Source organism: Branchiostoma floridae, chromosome 9 (genome assembly GCF_000003815.2).
Source record: "Branchiostoma floridae strain S238N-H82 chromosome 9, Bfl_VNyyK, whole genome shotgun sequence".
In the NCBI taxonomy this organism is placed as follows: domain Eukaryota; kingdom Metazoa; phylum Chordata; class Leptocardii; order Amphioxiformes; family Branchiostomatidae; genus Branchiostoma; species Branchiostoma floridae.
This window is the reverse complement of record NC_049987.1, coordinates 22496516-22517117: the sequence shown is the minus strand read 5'-3', so window position 1 is coordinate 22517117 and position 20602 is coordinate 22496516. Positions and strand designations below refer to the sequence as shown.

The window sequence follows — 20602 nt, the reverse complement described above, 5'->3', positions numbered from 1 at the left end:
AAATTGGCTACTGGCCGACTACACTCCTTTGCCAGCTTTTGATACTATCTTATGCTACCGTTGGATTTACTTACGACTAGGGCACGTAACCATAGTGACAGCCGTCTGGTCGAGGTCATTGACTTTACTTGCTTGGCAAAGAAGAAGAGGGAACAATTGATACATGTCTCTTCTATGTTCCTGGCCAAGTTCAAGCAGTTCTTTTTCTCAAATCATCACGGAAGCTCATCTGTGGTTTGTAGTAATCACAGTACAGTGCTTTGTACTGGTAGAAAGTTTAGCATTGTACTAAACGCCATGTTTCCTTTCCGTGAAGGTGAAAATAAGAATAATGCTAATGATTGAAAGCTGTTCACTACTAAGAGGAAGGGAACGACCTTTTGTGTTATTTGATATCACAGTTATTGATTCAACGCTTGTGTTGGAAATGCTGCAGTTTGTACAGCTTCCGCGAGGTGGCATTTTAGTGACAACGTGGCCAATGTTGAACACCGGCGTTGTTCTGCTCGACGTAAGATACGGTATTGACGTTACCTCCATGAAGACGGAAATCAGCTGATGTATTTGTTTGTAGTGGTGCGTGTCCGAAGTCCAACAATTGATATTTGGGTGATAGGGAACTCTTGGCAAGAAATTGGGTCAAAGGTACAAGAAAGGTTTTAGAAAGGTGACGGGGAATGGAACCAGCCCGTGTCCAGATTTCCCGAATGTGCATGCAGTACTCAAAGATTATTGGAAGACATCTTCGAGATTATTGAAAATCAACTTAGGCGAGAAAATCCTTCAGAATTAAAAGAAGAAATTTACAAAAACTCTAGATATTTCACCGAGGTGTGAGGCCCCGTAGTCATATGGGTAACTTTATTATGCACATATTGTACAAGGTACATGGCATGGTATCTACTGATACATAACCACATTTCTATAAGGCTAATCTACTTAAAACAAGGGTACATAGTGTGGGATGAAAACGGTGTTTTACAATCATTGGAGGGATTTCTAGAGTCTAGACATTCTTTAATATATTTTCCTTTGTATAAAATAAAGGGGTTGTCACATGTCATAATGTATTTAAATTCATTATTTTAAGTCCATTGAGGTAAATCCCATATTTGTTATCTAGTATAACCATCGATCTGACACTACATGTATGCTACCCTTCACGGACAACGAAGACCATCAGGAGTACACGCACGTATCTGCAGCAACGATTTGGATTAACCCCAATTTTTCCCAGTCAATCTTTATTTATTTATTCATGAATCTTTAGGGCAATTCCTCTGACTGGGTGAGTGATCTTCAAAGGAGGCGTTTACAAAATCTTAACAAATCAGGATACAAGGGAGAAATACTAACACACACTTGACAAATCACACAATTACCGCGTAAGTTTTCTATTTGTGGCCTTTTTGTTTTCTTCACAGGTCACACGAGACTTACAAATTCTGCAGAGACATGCATGAAAATACTCAAACATTCGCTTCGAGATGTATAGATTGCTCTCCTCAGTTCGTTAAGACATGATGTAGTCCCTCCCTGCAGTTCCACCGACAGTCGTAAGGATCACGGGGAACCTGACGCCGCGGGTGGTTGGCGAGGGGCTGGTGCTGTCATGCCGCTCGGAGGGGGGCAGCCCCATCCCCCGCCTGTCCTGGTACAACGGTACGGTACGGAACCCCCAGTCGGACCACGCCTTCATCATGGACGCCGAGACCTCCACGGTAGCCGTCAACCTGCTGATTCCCTCGCTCACCAAGTGGGACAACGGAGCCAACATCAGCTGTGTCTCGGACCAGGGCTTCCCGGGCACAGTTCGACCCAAGGCTGCCTGGACAAGTCTGGTGGTGTATTGTAAGTAAATTGTACTCCTTCTTTTTACTTTATTTACTTCCTACGCCACTTTGCAGGCTTAATGCCTGAATTTTGTTGTTTTTTACACATGACAGCAATTATCCTTTATGCATAATTGAAAAATATTAAACTTTTGATGATTTGACTTAATCAACAAGTATGAACAATAAAAGCGAACAAACGAAAGAAAGTTGGGCCAAAAAGCTTTAATCATGAGTCCCTAAGTGGCCAGTAAGGTTTTACAAATAGCTGAACTAGCAGAACTTTAAACAGCACATTCTGGTCGTATGTTGTCCTTTCACGTCTTCTTATAAGACTTTGAGAAACTTCGCACAAGGCTCAAAGTACATTTTGTGAAAGGAGTGAATCTACAACAAATTCTGTACGTTTTGAGATAGAAAAAGAAGCATTGTACGGCCTTAGTATCCATTTTCCCACACTCCTTTTGCTTCAGCTTCTTTGAATGTTTACAGTATTGTAGCATTTCGAAACAAACGAAAATCGATGCGAGCGAGGATTTTAATCAGATCATGTAATCAAGTCACTGTGACCCTATTTTAATATCGGCTACAGTTCATCTCATCACAGAGTCGATCGATTATGTTTGAAGTAGAAGCTATATTTTTACAGTATAGCAATGTAACGACTTCACATGTTATTCAAAAACGTTTATGACTTATGAATAAAGACTGAATTTATTAGACCAACACCTAGAAGAATTGGGAATCACTCAAAGTCAGACAAGTAGCAACAGACGGAATTTTTTGGATGAGTCCCAATTCTTCTATAAGTCTTGGTCTTTTAAAGTTCAATCTTCATTCATAAGTCATAAACCTTTTTCAATTACTCGACGTGAAGTCGGTATATTGCTGCACTATAAAATATAGCTTCTATTTAAGATATGATCGATCGGCCTCTCGAACGTAAGTTGCAATAATTAATATTTTATGAAAAACCTGAGATCCCATAAACGAACCTGCTCCCAGCTTATAAAACAATCTAGAAGAAATCGAAGAAGAAGATTGTTTTATTAGATGACTTAGCCGGAGGCGCCGCATGACAGTGTCAGGTAGTTTACAGGGTATCGATGTTTGGTGTTTTGTACAGGGAAGTAATATCGTGTTGGAAGTCTTCTAATCAACTTACATGACCGGGGGGGCATGGTTGCACCGTGTATCATATTCCCAGCTTTTCTTATATGTATAGAAATACTATTGCAGGTGTTAGAGAGGCTTAAGGGGGTTTACGGTATCTTATGACATTTGGTATTCATTGCTGTCATCTGTCGTATTTTAGTTAGTTTACTTCGTGGTACGTTCGTAACTTGCTACGGAGTAAACTTAAAAATTTTTGAGTATATCTAGTTTAAAATGGAAGGGATTCAACAAGTACCATGTGGTCGCCCATTGTCTTTGTAAAGAGATACGAGGGCTCCTAGTAGGATAGGACGGGTAGTGTATCGTGTGCAACGTTTTTGGCTTTAAAGATGTTGAAATAAATATGAGTCAATCAAGAATAAGTTATGAAACACTACCCCTCGCCTCCTCCACAGCTACAAGTATCCACACGCATATAAGATGAGACTATGGGTGGGTACCGGTACAGTCAAGGGTACAGTGGCTGTTAGCTTTGTATGAATTTAAAACGCCGGTGGGAGTCCAATACTCCACAAAACAGATCTCTTTATAGCCAAATTGACCATTGGTTTGAGCATCTTCCATTCACATGTTTTCTCATACTGAATCAGGTTCAGGTCTAGACCTGGACCTGATCCTCTGGACCTAAGCGGTACCTGGACCCGAATGTTCTGTACCAGTACCCACCCCTAGACGAGACTGCAGTAGTTACTGCACCATAGTTGGCCTAACGGGAGGAAACGGTGTGATAAACTCCGCACACGCAGAATGGAATCCACGAGGGCGCGCCTGTTAAACGTCGTATATTGCAGAATAAAGAATATCGATCGTGAACACATTGCCGTAAATCGGCCGGGCGGAGAATTGTGTTAGACTTACTGTGGGACTGTAACACAGGCGTGCAGTGGCAGCCGACAAGTGTCTCATTGGACTGCGGCACGTTGTTGGCATCGCTGAGTCCTAACTTGAATTTCTATTATATTTGACTTTATGTTGGGAATAGGATACAAAAAGCACAAATACGAGCGGAGAATTGTAACTCTGGCGTGCGCTGGCAGCCGTCTCAGGCTTAGGTCAAATTTCCGAAACGGGGCCCGGCCGGGATGCTTGCGGAAACGAATAATAAAAGTTTCTACCAAAGAATATATACGAATTATGCTCCTGACTAATTTGTTTTCGTTCTGTGGGTTTTCTTGCCTTTTCTATCATATCTTTTCGTTCCCGAAAGCTGCGCGGCCGGGCCACTGGTTGTGAATTGGGACCTAAGCCAAACGTAGCTCCCTTCACCTTCCACACCCACGTGATTGTTCTATAGAAAACGCCCAGCTCGTGATTCAGTGAACCGTCACAAAAAACGAAAAATGCCCACGACCATTGTCTTTTCGTCTTGTCTTATTTGGTGTTCTTCATGTCATGCGTTTCGTTCCCGAAAGCTGCCCGGCCGGGCCCCGGTTTGGAAATGTGACGTAGGCCTCGGTAAACAAATGTCCACCGCTATCTCCGTGTACAGTTTCCAACTTCTAAGTTCAATGGCAATGACTTGAAGTGGTCTCGTGACCTTGCTTTGAAGGATCTCGTAAAAAAAGAAAGCAAAGCAGACGTGTCACGTTCTTCACCTTCACCTTCCACACCCACGTGATAGTTCTACAGAAAACGCGCAGGTCGTGATTCAGTGAACCGTCAATACCGTCAGACAGTTTCTCATAGTGTCAAACTTACAAAGGATTCCCTTTCAGATTCTGTCGGGTCATAAACCAACAATATACAACAGTGCAACAGGGACAGATTCATTCCGTTATTACACTTGTAAAGGCGACTGTACAGGAATGCAGATTTTACTGCGACGACTGTAGATTTACTGCTGCACAATGTTGTGGGAGGGCGATTTTTATGTTGGCTAACTTTACAGGGAGAATTTAGATTGAAAATCTCTTGACCCAAACAGCCAGGCAAGGAGTAATATCGTATCATGTGTTCAAGAGTGCAAAACTTTGTCAAATTATATGTACTTAGATTTCTAAGTTTGAAATCCTAGACGTGGATATCTCTGCTTTTTCATAATCATGACTTCCTGTATCTTGCTCCACGTCTAATGTTCTCAATAAATACAAATCTATTTCTGTATTTTGTTTTAATTACGCAGAGGTTGAAGTCAAAATATACAGTTTCGAGGAATGTTTAGAAAATGTTGCGGTTGAGACAGTGATCAATCAGCTGGTCTATACTTGGTCTCACCCTGTCAAATTTACATGAGAATAACTAGTAAATAATAACAACTAATAAATACAGCAACTCAAGTAAATATGTTGCAAATAAAAAATCGAACAACTAGTAATGGAATAAGTCCTGGTAAATAAAAAAATACACGAAAATGAACTAATCTTGTTGTTGGATCAGTTAATCTAAAGTTACCTAAACTGAACGAAATGATAGCAGATAACAGATACATAGATACTAGTAGCTGAATAAATGTAACTACTCAGAACTCATTATAGATATATAACAACGAGATGATGATGAGATAACAACTATTGACTAAAAGAACTTATGTTTACATGTACGTCTACTGCAGACCCTCCTGTGGTGACTCCGGATTTCCCATCAGCCCGTGCGGCGGAGGGACAGTCGGCCCAACTGTCCTGCCACGTGAACAGTAGCCCCGTCACGCACGTCACGTGGGCACGGCTGACCAATGGCAAGCCGACAGACATTGCACACAGGTAGGTTCTTTTGACACGTTCACGAAGCAAAACACAGTCGCCCTTTCTTCCAATATGCCACTATTTCCTTCTCTATCAAGTAGATGTAAAGACTCAAATAGATGTAACAAGTGTATATTTCTTCGCTATCAAGTTCGGTTCAAGACTCCATTAGATGCACCTTCTACCTAACAATGAAAGATAGCGCTATCAAATGGGGCATCTGATAATCGTAAACCATACCAGTTCTAATATTCTCCATATTTGGAGAAACTTTGGCAAGGGCAGCTTAGTACCTTGTTGGGCTCCACGTTCCCCAGTACATTTTACATGTGTTTTGTTTAGATGTCTCCATATGTATATGTTTGATTTGTGCTAAATAGATAAAACAAAACAGAAATAAAACCATATGTTATTGGCCTCTCAAAACTATATGACGACGACCATTTAAGACGAGAAGAACACCGACTTCGCTTATCAATTCGAATAAAGACCCCCCAAATAGATACGTCTTCTACGCTACAAAAAAAGACACCACTATCTAATGAGATATCTAACCATCTTTTATTCCAGCTCTGATGTTCTCCAGTTAAAGAACGTGTCCAGAACAGACGCCGGGCTGTACGAGTGTCGGGCCGACAACGGCATCAAACCATCTGCGGCAGCAACAGTCATGCTGGACGTCACGTGTCAGTTACTATGGTTACCTTATTCAAAACATGTAACATTGCGCCTCTGTGATCTGATTGCTAATCGTTCAATAATCTCCAAGCAGATCCTACTGTGCCATAAGATAGCATCAAAGCCGGCCAAGGAGTATAGCCGGCCAAAGCAAAGGTAGTCAGACGGGCACCGGTAGCATACGACTACACACTCTTAGGCCGACTTCACTCCTCTGCCAGCTTTTTATACTATCTTATACTACCGTAGGATCTGCTTGGAGATTAATCGTTCAAGAAATTTTAGACTAAAGATTAACATGTAGAGGTAGAGTACAAATGGTTCTTTGATGAGTAATCAGCGATCCAGTCGCTAGTCGTCGTCAGTAATGTTTCTGCCGCCGTACTTTTATGATACCATAAATTGTCTTCTTATGGCAATTTTCAAGGATAAGTGTTAGCCCTAAGACTTTTACAGTCCAATAATACCCGTCTAATTTTTTTTTATAGATGCTCCTTCGATAAGCAGGACGTTCGACTCAGAGATCAGCGTCTTGTACGGCCAAGACGTCTTGAGGCTGGAGTGCGTGGCTGACGGGAACCCCAAACCCCGGGTGTGGTGGAGGCGGAACGACACTAACGGTCTGTACGAGAACCCGCTCACCCTGTCTCCCATGGACTACAGGGCCGAGGGGCTGTACGAGTGCGTGGCGCTAAGCGCCGGGTTCATTGGCGCCAGGAGGAGGACGTTCATAAACGTAATAGGTACGGGAAACTACCCATGGCAATAAACATGTAACGTCTGTACGGAAGCTGTCATAGACGCAGTCATCAGGATTCATGGCTTAGGTTTATCACTGCTGTAAAAATGATAACAGCAGCGACAATAAACAGAGAATACGCGCAGGGAGTAGCGAAACTTATTAAGCTCATGCTAGATTCTGGCCTATCTGAAATATATAGGAGGGGGTGCACTGCACGAATACTCCAACTAGTGACGTATAAAGAAAAAAAGATTATTGGTGGCTGCAAAGAGAAGTTAAATACATACATGTAGTAATAATTGACCCAAAGCCTGTGTCGCTTGACCTGAGAGAAAGTATAACGTCATCAGCGGCGCAAAGGTACTAGTATACGAAAGTCGGTATCGACCCCCGTTTTTATTGAGGGGTGGTCGATGAGCCCTTGAGTCTCGGGTCAAATTAACTTCAGAAGGAACAGATGACTGGTCGAAAACTTCTTGGTAAGCGTATTACTTTGTGTATGGAAATAACTTGTAAATATATTACTGTAGACATTTCTGTCACAGTCCTACGAGTATAAATAGTAGTAAAGAGAGAAAAATAGTCAATTAGTAACCAAAAGAACAACCGGGATTAAGGAAATTTTCAAACGTAACTGAGGTCACAATGCGCTGTCCCTATTAGTAGTTTGTTACAATGCCCTCTAACACCGTCTCTAGGTAGACCAGACGTTCTAGGTGACACGGCCGCCATCTTTGCAGACGAGGGGGAAGAAGTGACCTTGACGTGTAAGGTTATGTCTGACCCACCCTGTGACGCCGTCCAATGGGTATTCAGGAGCCACAGCGGTGACGAGAAACGGCTCCATCCTGGAGAGAACGATGGCGTCAAGGTCAAGACTGTCTTAGGTGACATCAGAGAAGACGTCCTGACCATCTGTAAGATAGACGCGTCATACACAGGGACGTATGTGTGCAAGGCAACCAACGTGTTCGGGACAGACCAGAGGCAGTTCAGAGTTCACATCAGATGTAAGCTATCACTCCACCCGCAAGGTAACAGTTACTCCATATAAACTGGAACGAACTTAGAAAAGGTCCAGTTGCCTGTCGAGTAACTGCTATCTTGCGTATCTTGTTGCCTGGGTGTCTAACCTTCGTTGATCTCTCATACCACAGTCAACAGACATGAATTCGTAGGTTTGCATCGCTGTTGCTTAGAGCTAGGGGGAACTAGCGTATACTAAGAATACTATATCAGAGATAAATAAATCGCAATGATAAGCGTAAGACAAGGCGAGTGTATGTCATAAGGGATCGTTGGTGACAGTCTCTAGGATGGTCCTGAATACTACTATGAGTGCTGATACCTTAACCTAATGTTGTTATCTTTTGTCATCAGTACCATGGATGGTACTAATTAACGATGTTCTGATGTGTTTTAGCCGTCCCTAGTATAGTTTAGCACTTTACTGATGGTAACAAATTGCGCAGTCAATGTCATAGGCTGTATAGACTGACTGACAATAGTAGTACGAGTAGTAGATGGTAACAAATGCTCTGCTCTCTTGTTGGCAGTTTCCAGCATGTTGCTGATCGTGACCCTCTGCACGTCTGCTGCTGCCGCCACCACCGTGCTGATCATCCTCGCCTTCTGTCTTCATCGGCTCGTCAACAGACTCAAACGTGCAGGTAATGTAGAAATTCGTGATATGTAGGGCTTACGTAACGACTTTTCCCACATAACGCATGTCTAGTTTCGTGTTATATTAATTATTTCTGGACTCAGTTATAACTATAAGATATAGTTCACATACTTTTTTTCAGAGAGAAGCCATTTTTAAGATTTAAGTCTTCAAGACAACACGTCGAATCGCGCTTCGTTGCTTTTATTGCATTCGTATCTTTCGCCTCGCGAAATGTCTCTGTAGCCCTGTATCAGCTTTACAGTTGGGTTGCTGTTCCAACTAGTTGATGATTAGGGGAACATATGTGACCTATGCGCCAGTACAGTAGGGACCACAAGCTTCTGAACAAGCGAAAGAATCACTCAACTCAGCTATGATCTGTTTGTTTGTTTGCAGATGCTCAGGCTAACTCTAGAAACTGTGCAGGTTCGGAGACAGACAAGGCCTCGAGTGACCTTTCAACCTGCCCGAGGTATTGTACCCTTCATTTCACCATGTGATTCATTTTCTGACATTGGACATGATCATGAGAGTATAAACATAATAGATATCTACAAAGTAAACACTTTATATGTAAGCAAACTAAGCCGGTTACTAACAAGCGTTCAGTCAGTCCTCCGATCCTTCTCAAGTTGAAACGACTTGAAGCCTATGTCATGGCATTGTTAGCAGCAACACCCAGCTGCAGTGCAAAGTGAACCGGTCATTATTGTCCCGAAGAAGGTATGTTACTCCTAGGTTGTGAATAAATAACTTTGTCATTCAGGTTGGAATCTTCTAAAGGCCCTGCCCGACCCCTGAAACAGCGGACCTGCTCAACCCTGCTGTCCGACAACAATGTGTCATGTGACGAGCTGTTCTTCCCGTGTAAGTAGCTAGGGTGGGTAGATCCAAGATGGCATCTGGCCACTCGGATCATGCGCACAGACATTTATATTGCGTCCTTCGATCAATGTTAACCATGGCCAGAAAATCCTAATTTGTATCCGTCCTTTTGGAACAAATCTGAACAATGTTGACACCAGAAATGCGTCGCAGTTTGAAGCTATCTAAATATGCAGAGGCAAACATCAGTTACGTTGAAGTGAATCAAAAGGTAGATCATTTCTCATTTAATCAAATTGCTTCAGTCTTTTGTATAATCGACGGCCAACTACATTCTTATTCTTGCATAACGGAGAATACAGTAAAGTCGACAACACCAGCTTTAACTGAAATTGCGAAATAAGCCTACTGACTAACGCATATCTTCCTGCTCTGCAGGGTGTGCTGGACATCATCCAAACCACTCCCGAGTTAGCAGGCAGAGGCAGCTGGAGAGTGCCATGAAAGCCAAATATCTGGCTGAAACAAGGGTATAGAAACTTTGTGTATGCTCATTACGTACCTTATTACATTATACGTAGTTTACACACGCTGTCACGCTTCGTTTAATGAGAAGGCATGCCCCTACATTACTTTCGCATTGCAGCATAACTGTTCACGTCTTCTTTTATTTCCTATCCATGCAGAAAGTGGCGACCCGGAGACCTGATGACGCAGACATGACGCAAGTGTTCGGAGCGGTTCAAGTCGAAGTCACGGACAAGATCTCACGAGATCCTGCGAGACCATCACCATGCAAGTTACCTCCAGACCCAGGGCGGACAAAAGAAAACTTTGAAACGAAATCCAACCTCGATTCGTTTCTTAAAAAGGGTGGATATTGTGTAGATAGCGAAGATGACACCAGAATTCCAAATGACAGATGCCGCAAGTCAGGCTGTAGATCTCGACACTGTAGACTGTTGTTAAAAGAGAAAGTCGCTGACGATACAAATCCGGAAAGGCAGGTAGCAGATTGTTCATAACATACACAGTAATATTAAAGACATAAAACAAAAATAAAAACTCTAGGAATTACCCTAGGGGAAAAAAGACTGCTATACAACAACAGAGTGGTGAAAAATAGCTTGATAAGGCCCCCTTTCCACTAGGACGGCGATCGTGCTGCGCTGTCACTGCGACCTAAATAACATATGTGAAACCTTCGCGTTCACACAAAACGTAAAAGTGTGATTGAGAAGACAACAAAACACACAAAGTGTAACAAGATTCGTTTATTTTCGATACAATTCGTTGAACGATGTGTCAAATTGTAGGTCGCAGAGAGAGCGCGGCGAGAGCGCCGTCCTAGTGGGAAGGGGGTATAAGGAAGGAAGCTACTAGCTGTACAGGACGCGTGCTGCGTATACCATAATGTGTTATGTAGCGTGCTGTACGATTTGATGCTCACACCTTCAGTGGCCGTAAATTTGTTACAGGCAACAATAAAGAAATCCACTGCACAAATTTACTAGCTCATAAATCGTAGTAATTATATGCATTGTGTACCTTCAAAGTGTTTTATTTCACCCATCCTTTCACAATACATTCAATCTTAGCCTCACCAATAAATACTTGCCTGCCGTCTACACTAAGTGGGCAAATCTATTTAGTGAGTTATGGGGTAACTTTCAAACGAGAGGTCGTTATTTTTCAGCTTGTATTTCACCAGCAGGTTTCTGATAAACAATTTGACTTCTATACATTGTAATTTTTTCTCGTTTCCGAATTCATAAATATATAGAGATGGAATACCAGGCTAATATCATTGTACACACCATAGCTCCACGGATTCTATTGGAGGCGGGGGCCAAGAGAACTACCCTATGAAACGTTATGTGTAATGATTGTCTATTATTATCATTATCACATGATTAAGAGTAAAAGTTGCCACACTTATATATGTGTAGTGTCACGGTGGTGCTGCATTTTCATAAGCAACCGACAGGTGCGCTTTTCAGCAGTGTACCAAACTCATGGTATGTTCTTAGCCTTGCCATGACTTGATATTTATTACACTTAAGACTACAGGTTACACCAACCACCACGCTTACAGATTAGCACAGCATCCGATGGTATGAGGAAGCTTCAGTCATTTGTTTTCCCACTTGGATTCTCGGATCGTGTGTACGACACAGCCAGGAATGTGGACATATTCGTGCAAAGCAAAAAAATCAAGAATATACAAAGAAATTACTTTTTTCTTTACTTAATAGTCACTACCTCAAGGTCATTTCAAGGTGTGACCTGAAGGTTACTCCAAGGTTACGGGATGCATTGTAACTATAACAGCATCTTCGCCCTAGGTAAGAAACATTATGATTGAGACCAGCTCAATTGCAGCTCAAAAGACCAGCTCAAAAGTAACATATTCATAGATGAGTCATGTTCATTTAAGTTCTAAAACAGTAAATGCGCGTACATTCGTAGGTATTACTGGAAGGAAGCCCATTTTCATTTTAAATTTGAATCACCATATTGTCCTCAAGCGCAGCTTTATACTTATTTCCTTTTAGGCCTTATGTTCGAGAATGTATATATGTCCAGCTTACCAGAGATCGCCGTTGGCTGCTCATGTTTCTAAACAGACACGTTGATAAGACCAACCTTTACAGTTGTGCTGACTTGTTTTATTATCCGTGTTTTGTAGAAAAACATTTATGTTGATGGGATTGCCCTTTCCTGTGACTTACATCATACATAATCTCCAGAAAAGGGATATCAACAGCACCTGAATGTGTGCCCTAGCGGATACTAGAGTCTGTACGTTAGCGCCATGGGCACGTTTAGTCTCCATTATGTCTCACTAAATGAGCCATGCCAACATTTCCCATGATTATGTTGAAGTCTCGCGTGACTTAAGTGGCGCCATTTGAACGCAGTCTCATCTCAAGAGTTGGGAAACTTCACACTGATGTGATCCCGGACATCACTTCTCATCAGCCACGGGTGCCCGGATAAATGTGATGGGGGAGACAAGTCACATCTACATCCACACGGATAGGTACAGTCTTAATAACGCCCTGATCTTCACCAAGGTAGGTACTATAATGGTAGATTGTATCAGGAGACCAAGGCCATGAGTACAGGTCAGCTGTAGATCATATCCCGTGTAACTAACACATCGTTTGTTTCTGTTAGGCTAACTTTACATTTCCAAACCGTGGCCGGCGAAGCTGTTTGTGGAAACGCAAAATAGAAATGTATAAGTAAAAATATGCACAAATGATGCCCCCCAACTACTTCAGAATCTCTTTACGTCTTATGTATATTTAGCTTAGTGTCTTTTATATCATACTTTTCGTTCCCGAAAGCTGCCCGGCCGGGCCCGGGTTTGGAAAAAAACGGGGGTGGGGGGAGACAAAGTCTATTTACATCCACATGGGTAGATATACTCTTAATAACACCCTGATCTTCACCAAGTTTGGTACTATAGTGGTAGATTGTATCAGGAGACCAAGGCTGTGAGTACAGGTCAGCTGTGGATCATACGCCGTATTACTAACACATCGTTTGTTTCTGTTAATGGGGATGTTGCACAGCAACGGGGACACTGAACTCTATACCACTAGTACTCCAGACTGGCTTCTTTGCGTTCCCAACTTATTTTCATTACAAAGTGTCCTATGGGAAGATTGATGCACACCTGGCTATCATTTAAGCCGATAAAGACAGCAAGATAGCAATTAAGCATACTCTCAATTATACTACATACCCAAATCCTAGGATACGTCCTTGATCTTCATAACTGTTGAGGCTCAGTCAAAAGTTTAACATACGGCAACAGTTGAACCTCGCACCACACACCATATGATCGGCTCCACTTGTCGTGTTGTAGTTGAGTGGCATACGTCTATGGTTCTGGGCCAAACCGATTCAAGATGTTTGCGGATACAAGGAATAAATTAAAGTGTTTATCAAGTTAGCAATTAAACCTACTCTCAATTATACTACATACCCAAATCCCAGAACACGTCCCTGAACTTCACGACTGTTGGCTGAGTCAATGTTGTCTACAGTTCAACATAAGGCAACAGTTGAGGACGTGATATTGAACCCTGCGTTGCACAACCGCTATGGCACAACAGACCATGTGACTGGTCCCGCTTGCCATGTTGTAGTGCAGTGGTCAGCGTCCCTGGTTCTACAAGTCACATTTCCAAACTGTTTCATGATGTTTGAGGACATGAAAAATAAAATTGTCTATAAAGGTTATGTTCGTGACGAATTTCTGAACGTTGTTTTTGTCTGATTTTACTTCTCGTTCCCAAAAATTTCCAGACCGGTTTGGAAATGTGACCGAAGCATAAAGTTGACTTTAGCATTCAAAGACAATGTGTAGTTGATAGAAAGTCCAAACAATCATTTTGACCGGATGAATCTGTGTAAATATGAATAATGAAGAAGCTTCATTACAACTGGCAGTCATCCTCAACAAAATGACCACTTTGTATTCTTTTGTTAAACTCAATCGACCCCACAGGACTCGGCAGCTAAATTGAGGCTTTGGCTGAAATCGGTGGGATTTTCTTCTGTAATAGAATTCCTCGCGATCGGTGAGCTCGGCAGCTTGGCGGTGAGCCGATTTCAATCATGGCTTATCTCGGTACAGTTTCTGCTCACAGAGACGTCAATACACTACACTCTCCGCCGGTGCTGTGGGACGCGGCAATCAATACGACCATTCAGCAACTGATAGGACCGAGATATCGCATCAAAACACTGTATCAGGCGTTCAGAAAGCGATACCCTTTTATATGATAAAGGCATAAAGGACCGATTGTCGATATCGTTCACATGTGGGAATGCAATCCTCCCGAGAACAAAATCATTTTTAGTTTTTAAACGACCTGACGCAGGAGTTTGGTCATTGATCTTCTGCAAAACGAGCAAATAAGAACAGCAAGTATAAAGAGAAAGCTATCATGGCTTTCCCATAAAGTCGTCTTGCTTTGTGGTTCTGTATTTATCAGTGGTGCCCATAAATACAGTTATAAACGTAACCCACAATTTTCAGAAAAGCAGCTGTTTGTGTACTTCTGTTAGAGGTGAGCTGCATACGGTACTCGACGACCGACCAAAAACTAATAAATGTATAGGAACTGCAACTCTGTTGCCAAATCCCTTGTCTATGGGAAAGATCAGTCAAAATCGATGTACAGTACCACACTTTAATACTTACTGAAAAAGAACCCCAGCTGTGTTCGAGGTTGGATTGGAATGTCAGGGTAGCAAAATTGCTAAAACACAGAGATTGCTATATTGAATACAATGACGAAAACATCAATAATGATTTCGCTGCTCTAGTTTTCGTACCACCTGTGATGAAATTCTGCACCTGAATACGTTTATCTCTACTGACAGGTTGTCGGCTCGAATGCAGTCAATGTTGGGGTCCCGACATCCTGACAAATTTATGGCTGAGTCGAGTAAGCCTGTAGGTGGGATGTGGGGAGAAATGCGTCCTGGTCCCATAAGAACATCAATCGCCTTGTCATATATACAAGCAGCATGCGGGAACTGTTGGACAAAATGCCACCTCCTGAAAGGCCGTTGTTTGTGAACCATATGATATATGGCTTCCTGGTCCCATAACAAGTTAATCTTCAGGTAAGTGATACAGAACGCAGTGAACGGTGTCGTCGCCACTGGTGGACGAAATGTCAGCTCCTGCAAGGCCATGGTCAAATCCACAAAGTCGAGTCGATGTATTGAATGATGTAGAGCTTCGTCCTTATCAGCGGCTCGCACGAATGTCTGTGAAAGCCGCGGCTGTAGATCATACAGGCAGAAACCCCAGGCCGGTAGTACCAATATCCGTACTTCATATAGATTGAAACTCACCGCCGGTATCGCCACCACTGTGATTACAACCTTCCGTGACCTGTGCCAGCGGTTTAACATACAACTCCCTCTCGGCAAATATTCGTACATCGACTTTGGTATCGGACATTACTCCGTTTCCTCGATAAAGCTCCCGGTCTTCCGAATATCGCTTTACCCTCGCCATATGAGCGGTGAGGGTCAGTTGAGAACGTGATGAGACTGGTCACTTGAAACCAGGAGACATCGCAGATTTGCATGCAAAGACCATTTTAAACGACAGAGTATGCCGATAACTGTAAACGTGTCGAAAAGTACACGCACTATGATATAGTGCAAAGTATTGGACATTATAGAGGAAATTAAACTTTGTTGCTGTATCGCTAGTAAGGAAACTGTGTGATGTAGAGCCCTCAGTGTATTTTGGAAAGCAACGTTGAAATTCAAATGATCAGTGTTTTCTTGTCAATTCGTCTAAACTTAAACTTTGCTCTCGAGCGTGCATCGCAGAAGTTATCGATCTAAGTTCATAAAATAGTTCATAAATAAGCCCACTAAATAATGCACTTACACAAAGATAACATATAAACCTACTATACATACGTACATTCAGTCTATTGGCGAAGATTGACGGCAATATTATAACAATCAGAAAAAGGATTAGTCTTTTAAAAAGAAGGCTGTGCATGTAAAGCTTGTGTCATATCTAAACCATCCAGATCCTTACAAATGATAGACAAAATCAATATCATCTATTCAGTTTATTCGTATACCTTTGGGGTCATCAGGTCGGGTTGACATGTACGCTAAATAGAATAGTAAAAATCTGTAAGGCCGTGTTTATTCTATTATATGGATGACATCCGCAGGCGCACCAATTTTCGTCCAGTTCAAAAAAGGCAGTTTGCAATCATACTGCAAATAGTGCAAAACAGCCGTAAAATGAGCAACTTTATGCCATAAAGTGCTTAAGAATATTGGAAAACGGATACTAAAGTTGTAGAATTCTAAAGTCAATTCCAAAGTCAATGAAGATGAGAAATTACGAAAAAGTCGAATCTATCGTTTTGTATATACTACTATACACTACTGTGTATTTACTCATTTGGTCAACCTTCCTGACCACTTAGATTTCATAATAGCCAAATATGTTTTTTATTCGCACGCTAGCATCTGTTTTGGGGGTTCTCAGAGAATGTCACCATATAACCTAATCGATACGGCCTAAATTAGACATAAGCAACACTTTAAAATAAATAAATGCTTAAGTATGGTGTTCATCACATGTCTCAGTTTGTCAAGCCTTGTTTTCTTTAATTCTATGCATCAACAACGTTAACAGGGAAACAGAAATGTACAGACTGTAAAACTAATCCATAATATCTCCTAATGTAAATCACACTTGACTTCATCTTTACTTAGATGGCTGTATACAGTTAAATGTACTGCAACTTTCTTATTGTGAAAGTCCCGCAGTTGCTAATATTCAACCAACTCATCAAGGTATGCAGCTTACTATGATTATAGCCGGGATGGATAGAGGGTTTAATGCGTAATGTTTATACATTTCATTGAGCAACGGGAGCAAAATTTGCTTTGCATGAACTGAGACACAAACCTAACCTCATTAGGACTGATGTCGGTAGCCTCGTCATGAAAGAAATTGTAGAGAAATTTCAGCAGAAAATTAGCATAGGATATGAAGATTGGAGTCACATTGGAGCAAAGCAAATATGCGCCAAAAATTAATCTCCAAGTGGGAATGTTCGGTCAGAGTGGTGAAGTGTAAAGCAATAAGCAAGTACTACAAATAACGACTACAAGCTAAATGACGGTGGAAGCGGTAAATGTTTATAAAGACGGCTTACCAACAATTGCTCTTGATCAATATATTGTCCAGAAAAGTCTTGATAATGGCTAAAGAAACGAGAGCCTCAGAAGAACATCAAACAGAAGTAGCTATAATTCAAGCAGCATGTTCTTCGATCAACTCAAATGTTAAGTGTGCCAACTTCAGCTGTAAAATTATTGGAAAGGGGAATCTTTGTAAATAAAGACATTTGGCTTCTAATAATATGGTATAGATGCAGGAGTCCCGACATTATAGGCATTACAATAAAGGGGAAAATTGACTTTTAAGTTAAAACAGCCATCTGCTTGAGAATACGAACCGTTACGGGTGTGAGTAAATCAGTCAAACAGTATGGTTCTGTAGATTAAAAGCTTCTAAGGAGGCGTAACGAGTTATTGACTGCTGCGAGAGCAAACTAATGTTTCATCCCACCAATAACCCAACAGAGCATCCCAGGCGTTATGAAGGAAACCAGCAGGTAAAGAAAACGTTTGCAGCTTATGATGATAGCAATTATCACTGTCTGGGAATTACAACTAACGATATATGATGTATAAAAAAGGTGGACTGTCATAGTTTCCGGATAGAGTGAACAGGTAGGCCGGATGGAGGAGGGGGCCGAAAAGCCTAGATGGGGGAGGGAGGCAACATTTCATCATCTCAACAATATTTACAACAGTTATGTTTAGTTTGTTACAGATATTCTTCGTAAAGTCCAAAGGTTTCATTTAGATAAAGTAAGACACTGCATATCCACCAAGCGAGGCTGTCCAACCGCTGTGTTATTAAGCAGTCTAAGTTACTTATCAAATGCTACATTTAAGGAGATATCGCAAAGAGCATCAGTAGACCACACGGCTTGTGTGAAATAGCATTAACACGATTAGTCCGCTAATATGGCTATGATCTGCTTTCTCCTATGGCGATAGTCCTCTGCCGCCGCCTTCCTGCTGTGAGCTGTTCTCCAGTCGGTCTCGTGTCTGGCACTGTCGGTTGTCTGTGGTTAAAGAGAAACACAATAAAGGTAAAATACTAGTGTTACAGTCGGGTAAAACCAGCATTATCTGATAATGATAATAATAGGGTTAACGGGATGTCAATGTGAGGATGTTGGCACATTGGCGCGCCAAATCGCAGTGGGTTTGTTGGCAAATTAGCTAAAGAGGTTCGTTGGGCGTCACTCCACCCCAAGGGAAAGTTCTGTTAAGTGCCAAGGGGATAACAACGTCGAGGCATATGCATGGTGGGTATCGAACTCTAGAGCTCTTGGTTCGGAGCCCAACGTGTTGCCAGTTACGGTACAGCAACGCCAGTATTATGTACGCAAATGGATCATACTCTTTAAGGAATTGGATGCTCTTTCCACTCGAAGAGGACCATTAAAAAGTTACAAATGGATTTCCTTAATTTTGCTTCCTGGCGATTTTATACTTGATTTATGTACATACATTTCACTCGGCATTTTCACCATTTTAAAACTTCGTTCCGTTAAATTTCGCTCGTTCAATGGCCGCCAAACGTGCACAGGATGGATGCTTTGTGAAGTGGGCAGATATCTCCATTTGGTGATGTCCTAGTCGTCTGAATGGCTTCTCGTCGATTTGAGCCGGCCTTACCATAACTACCCACTCCATTCGGCGTTAAAAAAGGAGTCGGCCACAAAAATTCAACTCTTCCTTACAGACCAATCCAGGATTTGCGGAAACTACCCATTTTACTATGTGGCTAAAATGAAAATTTAGTATAGAGCCCAAAGTTCTAATAGAATCTTTACTTCTTCAATTCAGAGTTTGAGGTAACTACCCATTTTATTATGTGGTTAGACTAAACTGAAGTAGACGAGTATTGGGCAAAGTTCTAATAGAGTCTTTACTTTTTGCCGGGGCGCCGCAGGCGCCCGGCTTTGTCCCCGGTTTAATGGTTCGTCCTTGGATGGGTCTGCTATGGTCGCAAAATGTACCGTGCGTTTTTACGACAATTCTCAGCCCTTCTCAGCCCTTCAAATAAACGCAATGTACCGTGCGTTTTTACGACAATTCTCAGCCCTTCTTAGCCCTTCAAATAAACGTTGTAAGAATACTGTTTATCCATGACCTCTACTCGTACAGAAAACATTGCAGCGCTCATTAGCAAAGTCTAGGAAAGGAAAATGTTTCTTGATTTGCAGTAAAACACTGGTCATGTAACATTTGAGGAGTTGTCGTTAAATCGCACGGTTCATTTTGCGATAGCGTTGACGGGTCCGGGTATTTAGCGGAATAACCCGGAATAACCCGGAATAACCCGGAATAACCTTAATAAAGGATGAAAGCTACCGAAATACAGTGTGCTTTGATAAGTTAAGATCGCAGAATGCAATATTTTGGCATAAAATAATGTATATATGGCCATGGGAACAAGAAATATTACGGTTATTCCGGGTTATTCCGGGTCATTTCGGGTTATTCCGGTAAATACCCTCACGGGCGTTGACGGTGCGGAGGAGGTGAGATTTTTATCGTACAGAAATTGGTACAGTTTGTAAAGTTATCTTTCTGGAATTCGGATGTATTAAAATATAACATTACATTCTAAGGCGTAGTGTCATGTGAGTAAAATGAGCACGACATTTGACGAAAGATTTTGTGGAGGGTATACAGTCAAGTTTATTGTGCAACGATTGGAACAGTTTACGTGCGGGTGGGAGGGGGGCGTGCGTCTATATATGCAGCTGCAGGAGGTCCTGCAGGACATTTTCGATCGTAAGAGTAACGTACAATTTGAAAAGATAGTGATCATGAATTCGGACACATTGAAACATATTTCCAAGGAACGGTATATAGTTTTTTTAGTAAAACCAGTGTGTGGGGATTGACGAGAATTTAGATAGTTTAATGGTGCACTGTGCTTGAGCCGATGCGAGGCATTATGCAGGGCATTTTTGATTGTAAAAATATCGTACAAGTTGAAAAGATGGATCGGATTCTAATACATTAAAACATACATTTCCAAAGAATAGTAGAAAACAACGGATTGTAGCTAACTGTTAAACAATCAGCAAAGCAGTTGGCAAGATGTCACACCTGAACTTTTGTAGATTTTTGCTTTTTGTTGGTACTAGTAAGATGTTATGTGATCAAGACAATATTTTCTTTCTGTTTCAGTGACGCCTTAGACTGTTCTCTGCTATATATACAAGTGACACAGTAATATACAGAAACTTACAGCTAGCAAAAGTCTGTACTCAATAAGATTTTACACAGTACACATTTATACTTCTTCTGCTGAAATCTACGCATTACATTTGCA

At 41.7% G+C, this 20602-nt stretch overlaps 2 protein-coding genes across 2 annotated transcripts in view; one reads left to right on the top strand and one right to left on the bottom strand.

Moving 5' to 3' along the window:
• The window catches only part of LOC118422322 (hemicentin-2-like), a 32467-nt gene extending 21842 nt beyond the window's left edge, over window positions 1-10625 (top strand). The window contains exons 3-12 of the mRNA XM_035829841.1: window positions 1543-1851; window positions 5560-5707; window positions 6260-6375; window positions 6856-7110; window positions 7808-8143; window positions 8666-8779; window positions 9172-9247; window positions 9542-9642; window positions 10039-10130; window positions 10287-10625. Of these exons, the coding sequence (XP_035685734.1) occupies window positions 1543-1851; window positions 5560-5707; window positions 6260-6375; window positions 6856-7110; window positions 7808-8143; window positions 8666-8779; window positions 9172-9247; window positions 9542-9642; window positions 10039-10130; window positions 10287-10625 (1886 nt within the window). The remainder of the gene's footprint in view (window positions 1-1542; window positions 1852-5559; window positions 5708-6259; window positions 6376-6855; window positions 7111-7807; window positions 8144-8665; window positions 8780-9171; window positions 9248-9541; window positions 9643-10038; window positions 10131-10286) is intronic.
• Window positions 10626-17395: 6770 nt separating this feature from the next.
• Window positions 17396-20602, bottom strand: part of LOC118422321 (hemicentin-2-like) — a 42744-nt gene continuing 39537 nt past the window's right edge. Inside the window, exon 13 of the mRNA XM_035829839.1 lies at window positions 17396-18311. Within this exon, the coding sequence (XP_035685732.1) occupies window positions 18198-18311 (114 nt within the window). The 3' untranslated portion in view covers window positions 17396-18197. The remainder of the gene's footprint in view (window positions 18312-20602) is intronic.